The sequence below is a fragment of the Cupressus sempervirens genome, chromosome 4 (genome assembly GCF_028749045.1).
Source record: "Cupressus sempervirens isolate cs-2001-9-10 chromosome 4, ASM2874904v1, whole genome shotgun sequence".
NCBI classification, from domain to species: Eukaryota; Viridiplantae; Streptophyta; class Pinopsida; order Cupressales; family Cupressaceae; genus Cupressus; species Cupressus sempervirens.
In genome coordinates this window covers 435,792,790-435,815,205 of record NC_143121.1, presented here as the reverse complement: position 1 = coordinate 435,815,205, position 22,416 = coordinate 435,792,790, and the positions used below count along the sequence as shown (strand labels likewise).

General features: G+C 35.4%; 2 protein-coding genes and 1 long non-coding RNA gene across 8 annotated transcripts in view; 2 read left to right on the top strand and 1 right to left on the bottom strand.

Annotated features, from left to right (window-relative positions):
• The window catches only part of LOC149561881 (uncharacterized), a 79,303-nt gene that overhangs the window by 1,638 nt on the left and 55,249 nt on the right, over positions 1 to 22,416 (bottom strand). For both annotated transcript variants that reach the window (XM_089825410.1, XM_089825411.1), the window contains exon 6: positions 74 to 185. In XM_089825410.1, coding sequence (XP_089681536.1) covers positions 74 to 185 — 112 coding nt within the window. The remainder of the gene's footprint in view (positions 1 to 73; positions 186 to 22,416) is intronic.
• LOC149561882 (uncharacterized) overlaps positions 1 to 22,416 on the top strand; it is a 68,335-nt gene that overhangs the window by 8,053 nt on the left and 37,866 nt on the right. For 4 of the 5 annotated variants that reach the window (XR_016363876.1, XR_016363875.1, XR_016363872.1 and 1 more), the window contains exon 3: positions 8,643 to 8,720. This is a non-coding gene — a long non-coding RNA (uncharacterized LOC149561882). Of the gene's footprint in view, positions 1 to 8,642; positions 8,886 to 22,416 lie in introns of those variants that run through there. The other variant, XR_016363874.1, reaches the window with a different exon arrangement.
• On the top strand, positions 14,271 to 18,014 carry LOC149561883 (uncharacterized). Its single transcript, XM_089825409.1, has 7 exons — positions 14,271 to 14,711; positions 14,902 to 15,550; positions 15,673 to 15,905; positions 16,023 to 16,175; positions 16,261 to 16,661; positions 16,766 to 17,171; positions 17,307 to 18,014. Exons 2-7 carry the CDS (start codon positions 14,934 to 14,936, stop codon positions 17,759 to 17,761), a joined length of 2,265 nt encoding a protein of 754 aa, XP_089681535.1. The 5' UTR covers positions 14,271 to 14,711; positions 14,902 to 14,933; the 3' UTR covers positions 17,762 to 18,014.

Below are 22,416 nucleotides of genomic sequence, written 5' to 3'. Positions count from 1 at the left end.
ACAAGTGAAGAAAACATAAAAATGGTACTAAGCTATGCCAAATTTCACGGAACATCAATGGACATGTCCAAACCTGGCATTCAAGAATCTGTAAATTCTTTTTACGCTCCTCTGCTAGCCTCTGCTTCTCTCTATGTAATGCATTGTTTTCTGCCAATGCAGTTTGAAGCCGTTGCACAAGTTTCCTACAGTCCAAATCGATCTCCTAAATAAAATTAACCAAATATATAATGAATAAAAATTATGTCCAGATTTAACAACTAGCTAACAAAAATAAAACAGGAAGCCTTTTCAAACCCATACATCTTAATTATCAATGTAAATAACTAATTACAAAAAATAGATACCGTTGCAACCAAAAGACACTGGTTAATCTTCAGTATCCAAATTTCTTAAGCCGCAAAACAAGCATATACTCAGATCAAGGATTAAACCACGGGATTTTCTAAACCTAATTAGGAGACTTTTGATTTATTCAAACACATGGGTGTGCTACAAGTTGTTTTTATGTTGGGCTTGAATTTTCTTTATATTCATTAATTTTTCTACATTTTATAGTATGCAGATCTTTTTCCCAGTTAAAGAAAAAGCTCTATAATTTAGTTTGGTGGGTTATTCTGGAGAGAGATTTGGCTCAGATATTGAGTATAGTGCACTGATGTGTACAAATGTATAATGCAGAGGTACATCAAGTGGCTGATAACCCAACTTTCAATTATCTGCTGATGACTATTTACATAATATATATTATTGATTTATTAAACATCTTAAAATGAATATTAATCTTCTAACCCATTTCTTCATTATTTACTGAACTTACACCCAATGTGTCTTTTAATTTCCAGCCTTATTTCTGTACAGCAGAGAGCTGATTTTGCAACATATGTCCATGAAAGACATGATATTTCCAGTCTATGTTATGCACATGCAACCTTTTTGGAGAAGATCTGTATAGCTTCTTTCATACAAATGTCTATTCTTCACTGTTCAGAACTTATTCTCTAATAGGCAAATGATACACTATTGTGTGCCTAATGTAATGAAGAATTCACTCATTTCTCATATTGATGGTGTTCAGCTTATCACATCTTTTATTTTAGTTTTTACTAGCATAGGTATAGATTCTTTTATGTTCATATCTTTTAATATTTTTCAATGCATAACTGCTTCACATGTGACATTGTCATGTCCCTGCAATAATATGCCTTTCACATTACATCTAGGCTACCGATTTGTATGGAAAGGTGGAGGCTTCTTTTGGAACCCTGGTGGATGCTGGCTGGAAGCCAGCTGCAGGCTCCCAGATGCAGCCAGCATCCGCAGGGCTTCTGGATGCATCTAGGATCATCCGCAGGCCCAGCAGCCAGAAAAGTGAACAAAAAACATTTTAAAACACTTAAGTTGCTAATTAAACATGTGTTGTAATTGCATTTTTAGGTTTTTTTAGCCATGAAACCCTAAAACGACCCTAAAGGTGACTATTAAAGCATTCACAACTCATTTTAGCACTTTGTTTGCACCTACAACCACTTCTCATTTGGTCTCTAGTTTTCATTGTCATTGTGAAGCCAAGTTCAGCATTTTCAAAGAGGATCGATTGAAGAGGGAGAGATAGCTTTCTCAAAGGAGTTTAAATCATTCAAGGTAAGTGATCAATCCCATTCTTGAGTATTTTGATGAATTTTTTAGAGTTTTTGATGATTTTTTTCAAGTTCTTGAAGAATTTTTCAAGTTTTTTTTTTTGAAAGATATGTAGAAGCAACTTTGGGTATCTATTTTAGTAGTTTTTTCTCACTTCTTTCCACATGTATGCATGATATTCATAGTTGTTAGGACCTAATTAAAATTTATTTATTTTCTTATAGAATAAGTTGCAAAAAACTAGGCAAGAATGGATACAGGTGGTAGTGCTAGTCAAAGTTCAATGGGGGGCCAAGGAGGGGAAGGGACTGATAATTTCAAAATTGATATAGGTTCTCCTTTGTGGAGATATACAACACGGATGTCATAGGTTTCAGAAGGTGGCTCATACTATTGGAAGTGCAATTATTGTCAAAGTAACAAAGGAAAACCTTTCAATAGCTCATATTCCCAAGTGAAGCTTCATTTTATGGGCCCTATTGGCAAAGGATTTGGAATGTGCAAAGGCAAAAATGGTACTGGGATGACTAGTGCAGAAATACCTTCATTTGTAAGAGAACAAGAAGCTATTGATGCATTCATGAACAGATAAAAAAAAGCTACTATCAAGGTCCTTCCTCAAAGAGCAAGCTGCATGCAGCCACTGAACCAATTGCATCCTCCTAGCACCCATTCTTGGAAGTACTTGTGCCAAGAGAGGATGAGGAAGAAGTCGGAATTTCAACCCGCAAAAGAGGCCCATTGCACACCGCATTTAAATTGGAGGCAAGAGACCGCACTGATGAGGCTATTGCACGTTGCCTCTGTGCGAATGGGCTTCCTTTCAACTTGGTGAGATCACCCTATTGGAAGGAAATGGTGGCAGCAATCAAAGAATCACCAGCTGACTACACAAGCCTGAGGTATGAAAAGGTGCGTACAACTCTATTGCAACAAGAGAAGACACATATAGAGAAAGACCTTCAACCAATCAAAAAATCTTTGGGTCTAACTATTGTGTCAGATGGTTGGAAGGATACAAGAAACCGGCCATTGATTAATGTGATTGTAGTTTCCCCCAAAGGGGCAATGTTTTTGAAGGCTATTGATTGTGAGGGGCAAGTGAAGGATTCCAAATTCACTTCTAGAATTCTCATCGAGGCCATCGAGATGGTGGGTAGTGAGAATGCGGTACAGGTGGTCATAGACAATGCCAAAAATTGCAAGGGTGCAGGTGCTTTAGTTGAGAGTCGGTATGAGCATATTTTTTGGACCCCATGCACTGTTCACTCCCTTGATCATGCAGAGGATTGGCATTGAAGTAGAGTGGGTAAAGAAAATATATGAAGAGGGGGAGGACATACACGTGTTTGTGACCAACCACCACATGTCACAATCCATTTTTAGAACATACACCAAATTTGGAGTTGCTGAAGGTAAATTGATTTTTTTTAAATTACTAAGTTTCATGGATTTGTAATTTAGTTAAAAATTAAAATTTATAATTATATTGTCAATTGACATATTGTTAACTTGCTTAGGTTGCTGAGACCCGTTTTGCATCTCATACAATTGTTATGAGACAACTCCTCAAGGTAAAAGCTGCATTAAGCCAAATGGTCATCGGTAATCAATGGGGAGTATGGAAGATCTCAAATTCAAAAAGAGCACAAAGGATTAAGGATTTGATCTTGAGTGAGAGTTGGTGGGCTCGTGTGGCATATGTATTGGATTTCACTGAGCCCATCATGACTATGCTCTGTTTTGCTGATATAGATACACCTTGCTTGGGGGATGTGTATAATGGCATGGACACCATGGTTGAGAAAGTAAAACATTCTATACAAGCACATGAGAGTGACCCCACAATGCGAAGCCTTATGCAAACAAGTGCAAGCAATTATCCACCATCGTTGGAATAAGATGACTACCCCATTGCACCTCCTTGCATATACCTTATCTCCTAGGTATTATAATGAGGAGGTAGTTGGTATGCCAGGTAGAGTTGCTCCATTTGCGGATGAGGAGGTTGCTGAAGGGTGCCACAAAGCTCTTACAAGACTCTTCCCACTAGAAGAAATGCATGAAAAAGTGAGGGAAGAATTTGAATTGATAGCAATATCACAAAGAATTTGAATTGTTTGCTTCGGGGGTAAGGCATTCTCCATTTGCACTAAAGGACCAAAATAGAACGGGAGCTATCACATGGTGGTACATTTATGGTCAACCTTTCAAGCATCTTCAACCTCTTGCAATCAAGGTCCTATCACAAGTAAGTTTTTTATTTTCTTTTGTAAATTTGTTTTAATCTTTTATGTTTACACTTGCATTCTAGAATTTACTATTTAGTGTTTCACACATTCTTTAAAATTAATTTTCTTTTCATTTGTATGTTTTGTGACAACTATCTAGGTTGCTAGTTCTTCTGTTGCTGAAAGGAATTGAAGTACATACTCCTTTATCCATTCAGTGAAGCACAACCAATTGGGCTAGAAGAAAGCTGAGGACTTGGTCTTTGTCCACAACAAGTTGCATCTTTTGTCACGTAAGAATGATCATTACAAGGAAGGGGCAACAAAGCTTTGGGATGTAGCCCCTAAGCGTGTAGATTTGGATGCAACACTTTGTGATCTTATTACAGTCGGAGACGGTGATGATGATAGTGTAGCACATGTTGCATCTAGCATAAATGGAACCATGTTTGGTTCAAATGATCTTTCAGCAGTTGGAAATGATGATGAGAATGTGGATTTTCTTGTGAATCCCTATGATTCAGAGTCAGACTCTGATTGATTGAATCTTCAATCATTAACTATGTTTTTATTTTGTTGGAATCTTGAACATGACCCACTTGAACTTATTGTCTAAGACAATGCTAATGTTGGACATTGATATTCATATATCATATGAATTTTGAAATATCTTGAATTTTGATAAAGGGTTAAGTATCATAGATTCATAGTCATACCATCAAATGATTTGTTTTTGTATATTTCTTGCATTTCTTTGCGCGCGCACGCACACACACACACACATATACATATACATTTCCTCTCACATCCGCATCTGCATCCAAAATAAATAAATCCCCGCATCCCGTATCCGCTTCGAAATCCGCATCTGAATTGTTAACTTAGCATTACATCTGTTTTATCATTGATAACATTTAAAGATAATTGCTGAGGAAACGATCACAATTATTAAGGATAATAGCCTCTGTCATTACTCACCACTTGATTGAGGGAAGGATGAACAGTTTGTTAGAGAATGATTATCTCAGACCTAAACACTAAATTGTGTCACCAAGAACCACTTGTTGGGTATCGGCACAAAAGACATGCCTTGCTATTTCTCCCAGGGGATATATTTGTATGAAGACCATCATTGGCAAAGGGGTGTCAAAGCAAGAGAAATAAGAATAAATAGAAAATAGCAGATATAAGGATCACAGAACTACAACAGACTCAAACACACAACAAGGATGCTACTCAAGGAAATCACAATCTTAAACAATACTATATGCAGTCAAGGGGTCTTGCAGAAGTATGGACCTCTTACAGAACTGTCATCAATTTATATTCATTAACAAACTAACCTCCTTGTCCTTAGGATATAGTTATAATATGAACCCAGGCAGATTTTCACCTATTTTAAAACTTTTTTTAGCACTTTTTTTGGTTTATCCAATCATGTTTTTGAGTCTACTCATGTAATCTAAAATATTATAAAATAGATTAGTATTAAATAAATAAGGATGTCTCAAGCAAATGGTATACTGGCTCAATATTTTAGCGAATTTGCAGTTTAAAGGGTTTAAATTTAGGCATGGGTGTGGGTGTGTATGATAAAATCAATGAGCAATAGGTTTATATGCCATAAATTCTGATTTACTACCCAAAGCATTATTTTGTCAAAATCTTATGGTACCTTAAATAATGTAAATGTGAAACATTACTTTATCTGACAAGCCAAATAGAACGTGACATGTTTTCGTTATCCTCCATAGTTATCATTTGCTAACTGCACTTAGTTCTTCAGGGGCTTGCAGCTGTTACAGTTTCCCAGATATTTTTTGTGCATCTTTGTACATCCTTTGTTTGTCATATTTGTACTAGCAAAATTGATCAGTGTGCACAGAGTTTGTAAAATACACAATATATTTCCAAGTTTCCAATTTTTTCCTTGTCTTTCTTCATTTTAAAAGATCCCTTTTCAAGCTTCTAAAGGCTTTGTGCATTCTTATTAAATAATCAATATTGTGTTCATTAGTGGTGTTGTGAAGCAAACTCGGAAACCTCAATTCAGTGTATTTTGCAAACTCTATTGATCATCCTTAGGCTGACACTTCTTTAGCCGAATCCCTGGCTTTGAAGTTCTAACAGATGTCTTCTTAAAATACACATTCTAAGGGTTGCTAATGCGCGTGCGCGTGTGTGTGCGCGCGCTTTTGTATGGACATATGAAAGCAAACCCAAATCTTGAGCCCTAATCCAAATCCAAACTGAGACCAGCAACTCAAAGTTGAAGTGTTTAGCTGTCTGAAATCAATCTTGCAAACTAAAGGGCTTTAGGTGTACGGCTAGGGTTGTGAGGGGCTAGTAAGGAGGTCATCCTAGTAGGACATGTTATCACTTTAAATTACACCCTTGTCAAATTCAACAGTAACTTAACATTCCAAGATAACAATGGAAACACTCCTAAGCTGTGGGTGACCTATAAATGGAGTGAATCTCTGGATAAGACCAGCCCCTAACTTGTTCACAATTTACACTGCTTAATTTTCCAAGAAAAGAGAAGAGAGAAGACTTATCTAAGATGCTAAAAACTGAGAAATACATAAAAAACATAAAGCCTGAGCTTAAATTAGCCTTAACAAAGATGAACAAATTATGGATGATACTTGATCTCAAATGCGAAGAAAAGAAAATCACAACCTATTATGGACCCCAATGCATAAATATTTCATTAATTGGCCTGAGTGATGCAAACACTAATAAGGAAAGATGATTTTCACAAAATAGCACTTGAAACACCTTTATAACACAACTAACAACCTGCACAAAAAGCCACTTGCCGAAAGATGAGGATATGTGAGAAAAAAGCTATGAAACAAAATGTCCTTAAAAAAAACACTTTATATTTCTTGCTTTATCAATCATGTGACACACTGAACTGCAATAACAGGTAGGACGAAGAACTCTGCAAATGAGATAAGACTTGCAAAATATATTCAATCTTCCACTAAAAAAAACTGAGTTAGAGACCAATAATGCCAAAAAAAGACCAAGGATAAAAATAAATAACACTTAGTCTCCCCATGTTACTAGTCAGAACTAAATAAAATATGAGTTCAAAAACTCACTAAGTACTCCTCAAACAACCCTTGGGTCAGATGCCAGACAATAGCCCCCCAAAAAAGGACCTAGAAACCTCCAAAATAATGTCAAATCAATGCCTCAAGCCCACTAAGTCATAATAAGACCTACGACTCATCATAAACTGTCCCGAAAAGGCTCAAATTGACTATAAAGACCTCTCAACTGATAGACAAAAGTCAAATTCGAGAATCAGCCTTTCACCTCTTACAAGAATCCAAAATGGGTTCTCTGCACTTTTATAAAACAATGAGATTTCCTTCATCTATGCAAATTTGAAGCTTTGTTCATAATGTTTCCTTTTCCAATTATTTTAAAAAACTCTCAAGGCATTTGTTTACACTTTTATGCATAGATTTGGAATTTATTCCATATTTAAGCTGCCATGGAAAGCTTAAAAGCCTTGTTGTGTCTTTTCTGGAAATGCTGGAGTTTTAAAAAGATTTTTATTATTTTTTCCATTCGATGCAGTCCGCATATCATTTCTGAGCATATCCTCCATATTTGTCTAAAAAATATTTCTCAAAGTTTTACTCAATTCAGCTTTGCTTGAGGGTTTCAAAAGTTAAAATAAGAAAACTTCTGTTATTCCTCTCTTGAAACTTCTATTCCAGCTGGGCATTTACTTATGCTCTCCTTTTGCTGACTGTCTTGAAATTCAGCACTAATTGAGATTTTAGAACATATTATACAACACTTTCTTTCAGTTGTAAATTTAGTTCCATTGTTGTAGTATGTTTAAAATCGTGAATATACTTCTTTGCTTCAAAAATGATTATAAGAATCATTTGTAACATTCAGATTTAGGTACCTTTAACGCTGAAGCTTTTCTTGTCATGTATTTTTCTTGGTAAATACTGCTCTTCTGACATAACCTGCTTAAAGGTTTCTTCATCTTGTCTCATGAAAGTTTTCCTTTGCTTCTGCATTCTGATTTTTCAGCGATGAACATGGTTGTCATTCTGAAACTATCTACCGTCCCTTGCTTAGTGACTTGGCTGTTGTTTATAATGCATATGAAGCAAAACAAACATGTGGTTCTTCCTTGGACACAATGCATAGCGGAAATGATAGATGAATCTTATCAAATCTGATCTTTATGTTTTCTTGAGATGCTTGCATACCTGTGACTTTGAAAGATGCCCTGCTCTTCATTATTTTCTTTGTTTATTACTATGGATGTACTTCGTTTCCAAGCTGATTTCAAACAAGAATGGACTTGCAACTGTTTGGCAAAAAGATATTGCAGCTAACCGTAAGGTTTTAAACTGATGTAAATTTGTCCCTTAAACAATTAGAAAATACTTTGCCCTTTTCCCTTACTGAATAACTTGTTGTAGCATTCTTTGTTTTAAGAATAAAAAGTTTCATAAATGAATACATCCATTTGATATCCTTATTGTACTTTTGATCAGCTCCAATGATCCAATCTCTTATAAGCATGCCGGGCTCAATAACCCTTGTGGGAGCCTACGATTATATCTGCACACTTATTACGAGATTGGATGTTGCACAAGAAACAAACATGTTAGAAAAAATAAATCAGGATCTTAGGATTTTTTGGTTGTAAATGCATGTGGGGCAGGAGTACGAGTTTGCTGGCCATTGCTTAGATCATTTTGATCTAACTCATCTTTGTGTTTGCAGGATTTGGAGCGGGAGCATGAAAAAGTAGGACAGCGAAAACGAGCGCATGGACATCCAGCAACAAGCCAGTCATTCCAGGCAATGGCTAGCACCTATGAACCCTTTTGCTTTTCTGTTCTTTCTTTCTGCATTTGTATTTATATGTAAAAATTAGTATCTGATTTATTTTTCTTTATTGGTCAGTTTCACGGCCTGTGTGGAACACTATGGACATTTAATAAATAAAGTTATATTTTCGGAAAAGCTTGTAATTCTTGTTTTACATATTCTCTTTGGTAATGCTTTTCGTCATAAAACATAAACTATAGGCATGGAATACCAAGTGTTTGATAATAAATCATTTCAGCAGTCAACCTTTCTATTTGAGTTGATAGGTCAAAAAGATAACAGAACTCTTACGACCCAAGACAAGAAGGCACTCACTAAATCAAGTCACCCTTACAACTTTGCCTAATTCCACAAGATAGCCACTGTTTGTAGGGAGATAAGATATTTTTCAGAGAAAATAGATACAAGCCACCAAACAAGGGGATTGTGGTCTACATCCCTCTTGGCTTGGTTTAGAAATGGCTTTAGGTGGACCCATCACTCTCTACCCCAATATATTTTTTAATATAGTTGACTAGATGTTTAGATGTATGGATTTACATGTATTGCTATGTTTCCTTCATGTTGCTTAGCAAAATCCGAACCCAAGGATCAAAATATTGAGGGAAGCTTTATTTGGTGTGCCGAACTCTAGCCCTAATTTGTTTCAATTGTGATTTTAGGAAAAATTCTAGGGTAAATCAGGAAGGGAATATCCTAGACATGCATGTCAACTTTACGTACAACTTCAATGGATGACAAAGCCTTTGTACATTTAACAACCCCTTTTCCTAAGCCTTAGCTAACAACTAACATATCATCAAAATATAGGCACTACTTAACACTCATGAGAAGATAGTTATAATAGTTATTTTACATATTCACGGTTACAATCAGTTTAACTGAAATATCATAACTAACAATTGAAGGCATAATCAAATAAAACTAAATTGAGGATTTTAAGTTTGCAATACCCTAAATTTTGAAACTGGAATTCGCGTAGGGTAACATCTGCAAACCTTGGGTTAGTCCACATAGACTGTTTAAGGCACAAAAATTATACCACTATATCGTAATAACCAATACCATTTAGGAAAACAAAACCATTGTAACCTCCCTTTTTCCCATTTCTAATGATGACAATTAAAAGTAAATAAACAATGCGTTTATATTCTTTTTCATATGAATGAAGGATAGTTATAACAACCATCAAGTAAGCCTATCTCATTGAGCAATTACATTTCATGATCAATTTGTAAAATCAATTGATTTCACTGATTTGCAAATACATTTAAAAGGAAACTGATTTCTAAGCATCAAAGGGAATAACTAATAACACAATATTAACCATCTAACATTTCTTCAACTTGAGATTAGAAATATCATAAAAGTAAAATACTTGTTACCAGAAGATATTTGAATGCAGATTGTTTCTCTGTCTTGTGCAAGTCTTGGCATCTGGTGGAGAGGAGAAGCATTATCAAGGGCTTAACCTCCCAACTGCAGACCCTTAAATATCCCCACACACTCTCAACCAAGAAAGGCCCTCCCTACCCAAGAATAGACATGGGACACCCCATTCAGCACTGAGCATCTTGGTATTAGAGTATCAACCCACCGCTTGACTAGATAACATGACCTATACAATGAACTTCCATGAGCTAACTTAGTTACTGATTTTGAGAATTATTAGTGATTATAATTTCTTTTCATTGCAGGATTATTCCCACTTTCTCCCTTCATCTTGACCATGTCAGTCCTCAAGGATAAATTCTAGGGAGTTTTTTTCTAATGATATATGGTTCATAGAGAATTATACATTGCCATCTTTCATGCTAGTTCTGGGTTATGGCATCATAAATGATTTAGCCTTCATTCCGATTGTTCCTTTATCATATGGAGCAGCACCCCATCTCAAAGATATATTGATCATATCTCTGTATGGGATTAGTACTCTTTGATAAAAAATGTATGTGCTTCAAATTTAAAAGCTGTCACAGGTAAAACCTTTCGGCAATCAAATAATTCCTTGTAACAAGTTTGTAGTAGAAGAAGAATACTTCAAATGACACATCCCGAAACTAGATTTTCAAGGGAAAACAATTACAAAGGTCTTCTCTAAGAGGCTAGGCCACAAGTTCAAAAGCATGACTTAATCACAACAAACAGTATATAACTGTAATACATGACCTTATTCTATAGGCTCAATTTGGGAAATATGAATGGTGTTGGCGTCAGGTAGATGCCACCCACTTACGCTATCAAGCTTTCAGTTCCATCTAGAAAAATGAATATTGGAATATCTCACAAGCTTGGCAAAATCAGAGGCACTCTCCGATCATATTCACACCCTTACTTGAAACGAGCAAAGAAAAAATATAACATGAACAAGAAAGAATTTTTGTGGACGAAAAACTGTGGAAGAACCGCCCAAAAGGGTGAGAGGCAAAGTAAATATAATGTATCCATAAAGAAGCGAGCAAGATAAGAAATAGACATCCACATGCATGCTCAGTTAAAAGAAAAAACAAGAAGGTGGTGGTGGATAAGTTATAAAGATCAAAGACCCAACGAAACATGTGGCATACATTAAATATTATAAAGGTCACCAAAACGACACAAGGGTCAAATAACTATTTAGCAAGGTGGCTACTCAAGGCAAATAAATAAGACTTTGGCCAAGGATGAAAGAAATAAAATTAATAATATTTGTCTTAATATATAACATCATGGTATCTACAAATACCTATGTATGTATGCATGTATACGTGTGCATGCATAAACCCCAACCATATATTTCTTACGTATATGCCAAATATCAAGTATGCATATACATCCTTATAGATATATAAAGTTGGTTTATGTATATACACATATACATGTACAGATATTTAGGTATCATGGTGTCGATTTGTTAGAGCATGCTTTAAACACCAGGAGGCTCCAATTAAATAACACAATTATAAATGTGCTAACTTGTTCATAGTTCAATTTATGCTTGGTGATTTCTTTATTATTAAGTGATATATATAATTTAACTGGTTAGCTCATGGTCGTCAAATGTACACTCTTTCTTGTTTAGCCATTTTCCCTTAGCCATAGTGGTTCACAACTCATACCTATTTGCTCAATAACAGTGGTGCCCCATCGTGCCCATTTCCTCTTTGGCAATGCTTCCCTCCTTCAATGTACTCTTGCAAAAATGAAATTCTCCACAAGAATACCATATCTCTCAATATAATTTTTGTTTTTCTAAGATTGTTTTTGCAAATGTAGTAACATTGCCAATGTTATTTATGCTTTCCAAATGCAAATTTGGATCTCATATAAATATGAGAAGAGGAGACATGTCTCTTCAAGAGACATGTTCCTATAGTTAATCATCTTTAGTTTACTATATGTATAACTCACCTTTAAGCATATATTAACCATATATATAATATATTATTATATAATGTATAATATTTATAATATATATTATATATATATTATTCTTATCAATAATATAAGACATAAAACAATGTTCACATAAATCATGAATACAAATACTCAATGTAATGAGTATATTACTTCGACTGATGCTATACTTCAACACTCCTCTTAGCAAGGGAGAAGTGACAAAAAGATTTTATGAGATATCAGTATCAAGGATATCTATACACAACATATTATCTAACTTTAACACTCTGAAATAGTGACTTGTCAAATAACTACAATCACAATGTTATGAACACTATCATAACGTATATTATGATCTCTAATTGTCCGAAACAATATCTAGAGTAATCATAATGCTTTCCTTATGAATGACTTCTGGCATATCCAGAACAAAAACTGTCATAATAACAGGCCTATCATTTGCAAGATCGTCATCTTACAAAGATTACCTTTTGTCTGTTCGTTATCATGGTGTCCAGCAAAATCCGGCCCAAATAACCATGATAATAGGTCTACCATTTGTAAGATCATCATCTTATAATGGTTACCTTCTATTTATATATGTCAATGAAAGGTCATCACCTTTCATTACATATCATATGTGAAATAGTAACCACCATGAACCCAGTCAAAGGGTGGTATAAAGTGTTTTCACCTCATTCTTCTCTCTCATAGAGGAGAGCGCATTGTAAATAATTTCTCATAGAACTCCTCAAAGAGAAGATATCATCCACAAAGGATTGTATTTCAAAACTTCTCCCTCTGAACATCGATCCTGGGAAGTCAGGTCCTCTAGTTAATTCCTTAGAAACTCTCTTTACCCAAGGATGCCTGTTGAACTAATCAATCTCCTACGATATATGTAGGAGTAGGCCCATAAACATCATACAGTCACCCATATGTATTTCTAGACTCCCTCTGAGTATCAATCTTCTAAGCTCTTGCATTGCCTTCGAAGAAGTGTCATACTCCCTCTTAATGTAGAAGAATCTCATAATCTTAATCATCAAAGATGTTTTCATCAAGAACCTCACTTTATCCATCTTAATCATCAAAGATATTTTCTTCAAGAGCCTCACTTTATCCATCTTAATCATTAGGGTCTTTGGAACTAATATCATTATATTTAGTCTGCACAATATTTGGTAGCATATCTGAAGTACCAACCTTCTTTTCAAGTACTTATCTACCCATGAGGATCATGGAATATCTCCTTTTCTAAGGATGGTTCAAGTGGAAATGAAACATTGCCTATTATTCTCCACAATGTAAAATTCTCACTCTTATATCATTGAACACTTTTACATCACATCAAATTTGATGACTTCTTTCTAAGTTCCAACTTGATCTTTTGATCCATTGAAACTCCAAACATTCCTTAAGCTTAATAGTAGAAGCTAACACAAGCTCGTCCACAATATGGCAATATCTTGATTAAGTATGATTGTGCCACTTGAATGACTCTACAACTCATACGTCAAGTTTCATTTATCAAAGAGAGACTCATAGATAGTTTAAAGTCACAACTTTCTTATGATGCACACAAGGGGTAGGACCATTCACATAGTTGCATGAATTACAGTCCTCTTCATCTGAAGATTCCATCACAACATTGGTTTACTCCCTTTGAATCAATATGATCGATATCACTTTCTGAACATAAACCTTCTAAGCTTCTAAAATAACTTCCCTTTAACAAAAAAATTTCTCAGAATCTATATTAATCCTCCTTTTCCTGCAAGAACATTCTTGGAGGAAAAGATCAAGGCAAACACTTGTATAGAAAAACAAGTAAACAAGATATTACAAAGATTAGATACACAAGGATAAGAAATTCTCATTTGTACATCAATAATTCTTTTATTTCATATTTCATTCTATTAGACATTAATCTAAGAATGATCCCAATTATTTCAATATAATATCTAATTTGAGTATATACATTAAGCATATATACATGTATTCCATTTTCTATAGATATACTTTAATCGATATTTTCAACATATTATTATTTTCCTATGGAATATAATATTTCCTAGCTGTAACTTAGGATGTATGTATTGTCCATATCAGAGTAACGAGAATCGCCATAAAATCGCCTAAATCGGCGATTCGGCGATTAGATTCAGCAATGGCGATTTTTTTGGAGTCGGAAATCGCCATTGCCAATTTCTTCAAGTGAATCGCCTGAATCGCCGATTCAGGCGATTCAGGCAAAAAATCGCATGAATCGCCTGGAAAAATCGGCAAGAATCGCCCGCGGCCAATAAAGTATAGAGTTGTAAAATTTTAAAAAATTGCTTGGTTTTTTTACTTTGTTTTTGACCATTTCTCTTTGTTATAACCCTAAAGGGCCTTCTATTTATTTAACATGAGTAGAAGAGAGGAAAAGTGAGAGAGAAGAAGAGAAAAGAAAAGCCATAGGTTTCTAACCGGCAAGAAGAAAGAGCACAAAAGAGATCAGCAATCCATTTGGGGAGGCCATCAATTGCATTGGGAGCATTAGGGAGCCAATCTCAACACTCCTCAACTCATTTGCAAGAGGTAAGTGCTCTTTTTTTTTTTTGCATGTTAGTGTATTATGCATTTTTTGTTAAATTTTTATAGTTTTCAAGATTTTTAGTTTAGATCTTGAATGTTCTTTATTTTTACTAAGTTGCAAACTAGGGTTTGTTGTTTTGTAACTTTTATTAGCTTCAAACTTTGATATTTTACATATAAATTTTTATTGCAGCAGCCTTTGCTTTCATTTTTTGCAAATTCGCAATGGGTAGAAAAGATGAATGTTGGAAATATAACGAAGAGTTTCCTGGAAGAACCAAATATCAAACAAAATGTATTTTTTGTAAAGAAAAAATAACTTCTGGGGGTATTTATAGATTGAAATACCACATTGCTGCTATACCTGGACACGATGTTACAATTTGCACTCACCAAACTCCTGAGGCAAAACGCACTTGCTTAATGGCATTAGAAAAAATTGAAAAAGACAAAGCCAATAGAAAAATGCAACTTGAAGGGTTAAGGGGTATTGGCTCCCATGTTCCCGCATCCGCATCTGCAACCGCATCCACATCTGCATCTGCATCAGCTTCTGCATCTGTAGGTTGTGTTGGAGAGGGTTCTTCTAGGCCTCCTTTTTATCCTAGTTCTTCTGCTCGTGCTAGTGCTAGTCGGTCACATACTGAGACAGAGTCCCACACCAACCTATTGCAGCCTAGAGTGCGGAAAAACAGAATGGATAGTTACTTTGTGCCCCGCACTACTCCTGGTTCCCAACCCACGCTTGAGGGCATGGGTTTGAACAAGGAAATTCATGATGCTGCCAGAAAGGAGATATGCAAATTTTGGTACTTTTGCAACATTCCATTTATTGCAGCCAGGTAATTGATTCTTTTTTCGTTGTTTTCTTTAAAGTTAAAATTAAAAGTAAAAGTAAAACTTTAATTATATTTACTTGTTTTATAGTTTGAGTCTTTGACATCTAAATTTTTATTTGTGACAGGGCTCCTTATTGGCAGAACATGATAGACGTGGTTGCTATTTGTGGTCCGGGGTTTAAAGCCCCAACTGAGGCTGAGTTGAGCGGATACCTCTTGGATGAGATGGTAGAGGACATGAGGGCTGAGCTCGAGGAGAACCGAAAGGAGTGGATTGCAAAGGGTTGCACCATCATGACTGATGGTTGGACAGATAGGAGGAATAGAACACTCCTCAATTTTCTTGTATCCTGTGGAGGTAATTGATCATTCTACTTTCCTACATACATAATTGTAAATTTTGATTTGTTGAATGCTAATTTGTTGATGATCCATTTAATTTTAATATTCTAATTCGTTGTTTTGTTACTTGTAGGATATACCATGTTCATCAAATCCATTGATGCTTCCGCACATGTAAAAAATGCCACATACTTATGTGAGGCTATTGAGGAAGTCATAGCAGAGGTGGGAGAACAAAATGTGATCCAGGTGGTGACGGATAATGCAGCAAGTTATGTTGCTGCAGGTAAACTTTTAACTTTTCAAGTTTTGAAAATAAATTTATTTGAATTTTGAAATTTGAATTTCTAATTGACTTAAAATTGTTGTAGGTAAACTTTTGATGAAGAGGCACCCCACCATATTTTGGTCCCCTTGTGCGGCACATTGCATTGACCTCATGTTGGAGGAAATTGGCAAACTTGAGTTTGTCAAGTCATGTGTGGAAAGGGCAAAAAACATATGCAAATTCATTTATAATCATTCATTTGTCCTTAGCACAATGAGGAAGTACACAGAAGGCAAAGAGTTAGCTCGCCCAGGTATCACGAGGTTTGCCTCGAATTTCATCACCTTGCAGTCCTTGTTGACATCAAGGGATGAATTGAGGAGCATGTTTGTTGGGCGGGAGTGGATTTCCTCTTCCTATGCTACAACCACTGTAGGGATAGATGTGGCGGATTGCATATTTGATGAGGATGGTTTTTGGAAACCCGCTAGAGAAATCCTGCAGGTAAATTTATTGCAATTTAACATTTAGTATTTTACTTTTACTTTAAGTTATATTATTTTATATTTAAGTTTTGACTCAAGTTTTTTGTTTTACTTTATATGTAGGTCACCGAGCCCCTTGTAGCTTTGCTACGAACTGCTGATGGGGAGAAGCCCTCTATGGGCTACATTTATGAGGGCATGGATAGGGCCAAGGAGGCCATCAGAGCCCAATATGCAAGAGTGCAGGAGAGGTATGGCCCTATTTGGGACATCATCGATAGGAGATGGCAGAATCAGCTCCATCGACCCATCCATGCAGCAGCTTACTTTCTGAATCCGGCATATCGTTTCCGTCCTGAGTTCAAGGCGGATGCGGAGGTTCTCACTGGCTTATACACAGTGATTCAGAGGTTGAGTAGCGATGAAGATAGCGCTGCTGCGATTGTTGAGCTAGACCAGTTCAACAATAAAGAGGGGCCACTTTTCTCTAGCAGGATGGCCATAAATGCTCAGACAACACTACAGCCAGGTAAAAATTAAATAATATATTCAATGTTCATGAATCTAGATTCTAATCTTAAAGTTGATTATGTAATTTTAGAGTTAACTTGTAATTTGTAAATGAGACTAATTGTTTCTATTTTCAATTTTTCCCTTATTGCAGATAGATGGTGGCAAATGTTTGGGGCCACAACCCCAAAACTTCAAAAAATTGCCATTTGTATTCTGAGTCAGCCAAGCAGCGCTTCTGGATGTGAGCGCAGTTGGTCCATGTTCGAGCACATCCATTCGAAGAGGAGAAACAGGTTGACAGTGCAGAAGTTGAATGATATTGTCTTTGTTCATTACAACCTCCGTCTTAGGATCAGACAGATTTTGGGCACTGACTCCTCTCCGATCATTCTAGAGGAGATTGATCCAGAATCAGAGTGGCTCACAGAGGTTGTGGATCCAGTCTTCACTGAGGAAGACCGTGTGTGGGTTGACCAGGTGGATATAGAGGCTGAGGCAGCTAGAGCACGTTCTTCAGGCATTGGTAGACGCACACGTGCACGCACAGGCACAGGCCCTAGCGACGTTCATGAGCCCATCTTACATGCGGGAGATATGGCTCGGTAGTCCTCTAGGACCTACATTAGACGCCTTGCTACTAGGCAGACTGGATACTCAGAGGCTGAGGCTGAGGCTGCAGCCAAGCTTCAGGATGATGTTGAGGATGATGATGATGACTATGAGTCTGAGGCTTGAGCTGGAGCCTTGTTTTTATATTTTGTTTACAGATATTGATACTGAATCATTGATAGACATATGTTTCAAACTTTCATGGATCTTCATCTTAGATTCTTACATACATTTATGATTTGATGTCTTATGGATCATCTTACATACATTCTATGATTTAAATCATTGTGATCATTTGATTTCTATTTACTTCAGCTAGCCTACAATTTACATTTTAGATAACATAGTTACATATGTGATGGATTTTATGTTTCATGTTTATGTATGTTAAGTTTTAACTTCTATTTGATGATGTTATAGTGTGTTTAAGTTATATTCAATAAAGGGTGCATGAAATAAGTTTTAAATTGTTAAAATCTTTAAATTTAAAGGGTTTTTTCAAATTTGCCGATTCATTGCCGATTCACGATTCGATTCGGCCTTGCCGATTCCGATCCGATTCCGATTCTTGTTACTTTGGTCCATATACCCTTATAAATTTCATGATTGATGTCATTATTCATAATGACTAGTTTTATTTATATACGTTTTATATAAAGAATTGATTATTACAAATATTCTCATTTTATTTCAATAAATAAAATTAGTTATATTTGTATTCAACTTGATAATAAAATATCACTAAATGAATATCGAAGATAAACATAATATAACATTATCTTAAAATAATACCAAACAATAATCCATAACTTTGAATAATATACACATTCTAATCTATATTATTCTTATATCACTACTATATACATATTTAATAATGTTAAGTAATATAATACTTACCTCTACCTTCCATAATGGTTTTCAAAGAAGATGAACAAGAGCTTCCTCATTCTCTAAAACTTTGCACTAGAATCTAGGCCTTAGATCATTCCATCAACTTAGGGCTATTAGAATGCATTGGGAAACCACATTATTATCCTTCATGTTTCAATGCCCTCATGAGTCATAATTTAATGTTGGATTCCAAATGTTAATTGTATCATCTCTCATGCCATAGCACATAGATGCCCATCGCCTTGATCTTCCAAACTTGTTTTAGGAGGATAATTTCACAATGAAATCCTTGATATCTTCACGATGAGTACCACAGATGCTGAACTCCAAGTCATTGCTCCAAAAATGCCACTGGTTCATGCAATATTTGTACTCAAGGTGCTAATCTAGTACAGATATCAAATTATATATTTGTAGAGTTAATCGATATCCTTGTAAGGGTGCTCATTCATCAAAAGTCATTAGTGTTTTTAATATTTGTTTAGATTTCATACACCCTGGACGTCATCCATCTATTAAGAGTCACAACTTTTCCATGGTCAGAGTAGCAATGTGTATTTGTCCATGTAGGCCACATGAGAGTGCACCCCTCCTTGGTGGACTCGATGCTCTGATGTATCTCCCACTCACGTGGGACTCAATGTCTCTTATCCATGTCATGTCTATGTCTCAAGTTGGGTGCAACAATATAAGCAAATATTCCTGGCTGTCTTAGATGATGTGACCCATTACAAATCAATTAACTAGACATTGTTTGCTGCTCACCTATGCACAAACATTAGTCGCAAGTCCCGATTGGCATCGTCTCCTTTGATACACGTTTTCAAAAAAATGGTCTAATTAAGCTGTCACAAGTCCCTGGTGAGAGAACTCTCCCTTGATGTTTGAACGGATTCTTGTCTTCTTTGTTCGCTTAATATCATTTCTCACTCTCTTCTACGTCTTATTCAACCAAGAGAGCCAACTGTTGACTTACTGTAGGACTACAAGATTATGTATCTCTGTTGTCAAGTATAGTATGAATGACTAATCTGCAATATTGTTCATGCAATCATGTAATCCCTAGAAGTTGTGGTATCGTTCTTTCATGCCTTCTTTGCCTTTAATGTATTTGACAAGCCCATTGACATCTTGGATTCGATACTTGATGTGTTTAAAGATGGGGAAAAATTAGGTCTGATACACGGATGATAAGTTGAGTAAATGTGACAATCAACGTTTGTTACTATATAGTGTATAGAATGATCCACGTAGGTGTCATTCCCCACGTCATCCTTGGTGGCTTTCTCTTCTTTGATATCTGCATAATATTATTAGTTTTGTAAGGTCTGATGATGTGACTCTATTATCTTCCCGTGATCCATCAAGTTGTGTTGGGTATGTTTATTTTCAATGCCACTTTCTTCCAGTCTATATATTTTTGTCATGTCTCTTGTTTTATTACATTTGTAGCTTGCTCTGATACCATGTTATTTTTCTAAGATCGTTTCTGCAAATGTAGTAACATTGCCAATGTTATATGCTTTCCAAATGCAGATTTGGATCTTATCAAAATATGAGAAGATGAGACATGTCTCTTGAAGAGACATGTTCCTATAGTTAATCATCTTTAGTTAAATATGTATAACTCACCTTTAAGCATATATTAACCATATATGTAATATATTATTCTTATCAATAATATAAGACATAAAACAATGTTCATATAAATCATGAATACAAATACTCAATGTAATGAGTATATCACTTCAACTGATGCTATACTTCAACGATAATCACAATTACTATAACAAGCTATTATTCATATCCATCACAACGGCTAACCACCAATTCACTTCCCATGAATTCATGATGAATAACCAACTTTCCGAGTCTTCAATGTAACATTATAATAACATCATAACAATTAACTAACATGCCATCTTCATATGAATTTATAATGATTTACCATCTTACCATTTCACATGATCATAACTGACTTCACATTAAACCTCAACGGTTATATGAACATTTTTATATTGAGCCAAAAATTGGGATGTAAAAGTACACAACTACTTGCGAATACAATATATCACTTTGTATCCAATATGCTGAATGCATATCTTAAAGTAGTTTCCAGCCATGCTATGTATCCATCCTATCTATTTTATATAATCAGTCAACTTAAAAGTTATTATTCTCAAATAGGATAATAAATTCAGAAAGCTCTAATATATTTGACTCTTTCAATGCATTGTCTTTTGTCCATTCATTAACTTGGATAACATGCCTACAACAAGGATGATACTGGGTGCAATAGTTGTGATAGAAATCAAACATGCAAGTTTCTTGTAGCTTGCATTGTTTATCAATGATTGTTTGTGATTCCTCTTCCTTCAGGATAGGGAGAAGAAAGGGCCTAAGCTTGGTGACATCAGGGAGATGGTGGCAGGGGGGTTACTATAATGCTATATATTATACATATAGCACTTGAAACACTAGTTGTGAAAAGATGTATAAGACTTTAAAGAAGTAAAATAGAAAAATTGCAAATGCCAAATGCTATATACTTGAAAATTGAATATCAAGTTACTAATTGGAGATTAGAATAGTAAATAAAACTTCAATTTTACAAATGTAATTGTCGAATTGGCAAATGGAAGATTTCTATTATATCAAAAATATCATAAAGATGCCTAAATTGAGTAGCATGATATCAAAAATAGTACAGAATGTCAAAATGTAGTGAACGGAGACCTCTAATCATCCCTCAAGGAAAACTCATCACTGGAAATACTAAACTCCTCATGGTCAAGAACCTAACCAGCCTTGTATCTAAAGGCAGTGCACTCTCATCCCATCAATTTTTGATGGCCCCTTTGGCTCTACATCCCCTTGTGTTGTTGGGCTCTCCTTGAACACATGTATCTTGTGGTCAATGATATGCAAAGGACTTTGCACAACTAGTAGCTTTTCATCTCTCTCAAACATAAGTTTGTTCCTCTTAACAAGGTGGGTGAAGCTAAAAGAAGACTAGTTCCTCTTTGCAACTAAAAATCTAGAAACTCGAGATAGAAAACAAATGGCTAGTGTGATGGTTTTTGAGTTATGTCCATGATAGTCCCACCACAAAATCACGTCCTCTTGTGACATAGTCTCATAATTACCTTTGCCACATCCAAATAACCCTAAGAGTGGTGAATATTGTCCACTCTAGAGAAAATATTGTGAATAGTTTCAGCATTACGCATCTTACCAATGCACCTAAAAAACCTTGCCTCACCTCATTAGCTTGAATCAGTGAAGTACTAGGCCTAGGTATGTACCAATTCTGATTCAATGCATAAGAAGTCATGTTCAAGCAAGCATTCAACTTATCCCATCTAAGCTAAATCATTAGCTAAATGTGCTCGTTTTAGAATGCTAAAGTGCTCTTGCACAACGCCCTCATTTGATGAAGCATAAAATTTATGCACTCATTGCATTCGCATCCCCATATTTGATGACCTAAAAGCCAGAGCAATGATAGGAAGAATCATGTCTCATGAAGAGACATGTCTCTACGGTTAAACAACACTAGTTAACATATTAATATAATAGTGATATAAATAACCATATATGCAACTCATCTTAAGCATATATGTAATATTAATATGTTAACCATATATGTAATATATTATATATATAAGATATTTATCTTAAAGATGATTTACCATCAATAAGGTATCTCATATCAAAATCAATCCGACAGAAGCTACAACCTTAACACTCCCTCTTAGCTA

Bases quoted from the DNA above. Each gene is read 5' to 3' on its own strand.
- LOC149561883 (XM_089825409.1), top strand. From the start codon at position 14,934: ATGGGTAGAAAAGATGAATGTTGGAAATATAACGAAGAGTTTCCTGGA. The intron at 15,551-15,672 runs GTAATTGATTCT...TATTTGTGACAG, and splicing joins ATTCCATTTATTGCAGCCAG to GGCTCCTTATTGGCAGAACA. The intron at 16,176-16,260 runs GTAAACTTTTAA...AAATTGTTGTAG, and splicing joins AGCAAGTTATGTTGCTGCAG to GTAAACTTTTGATGAAGAGG.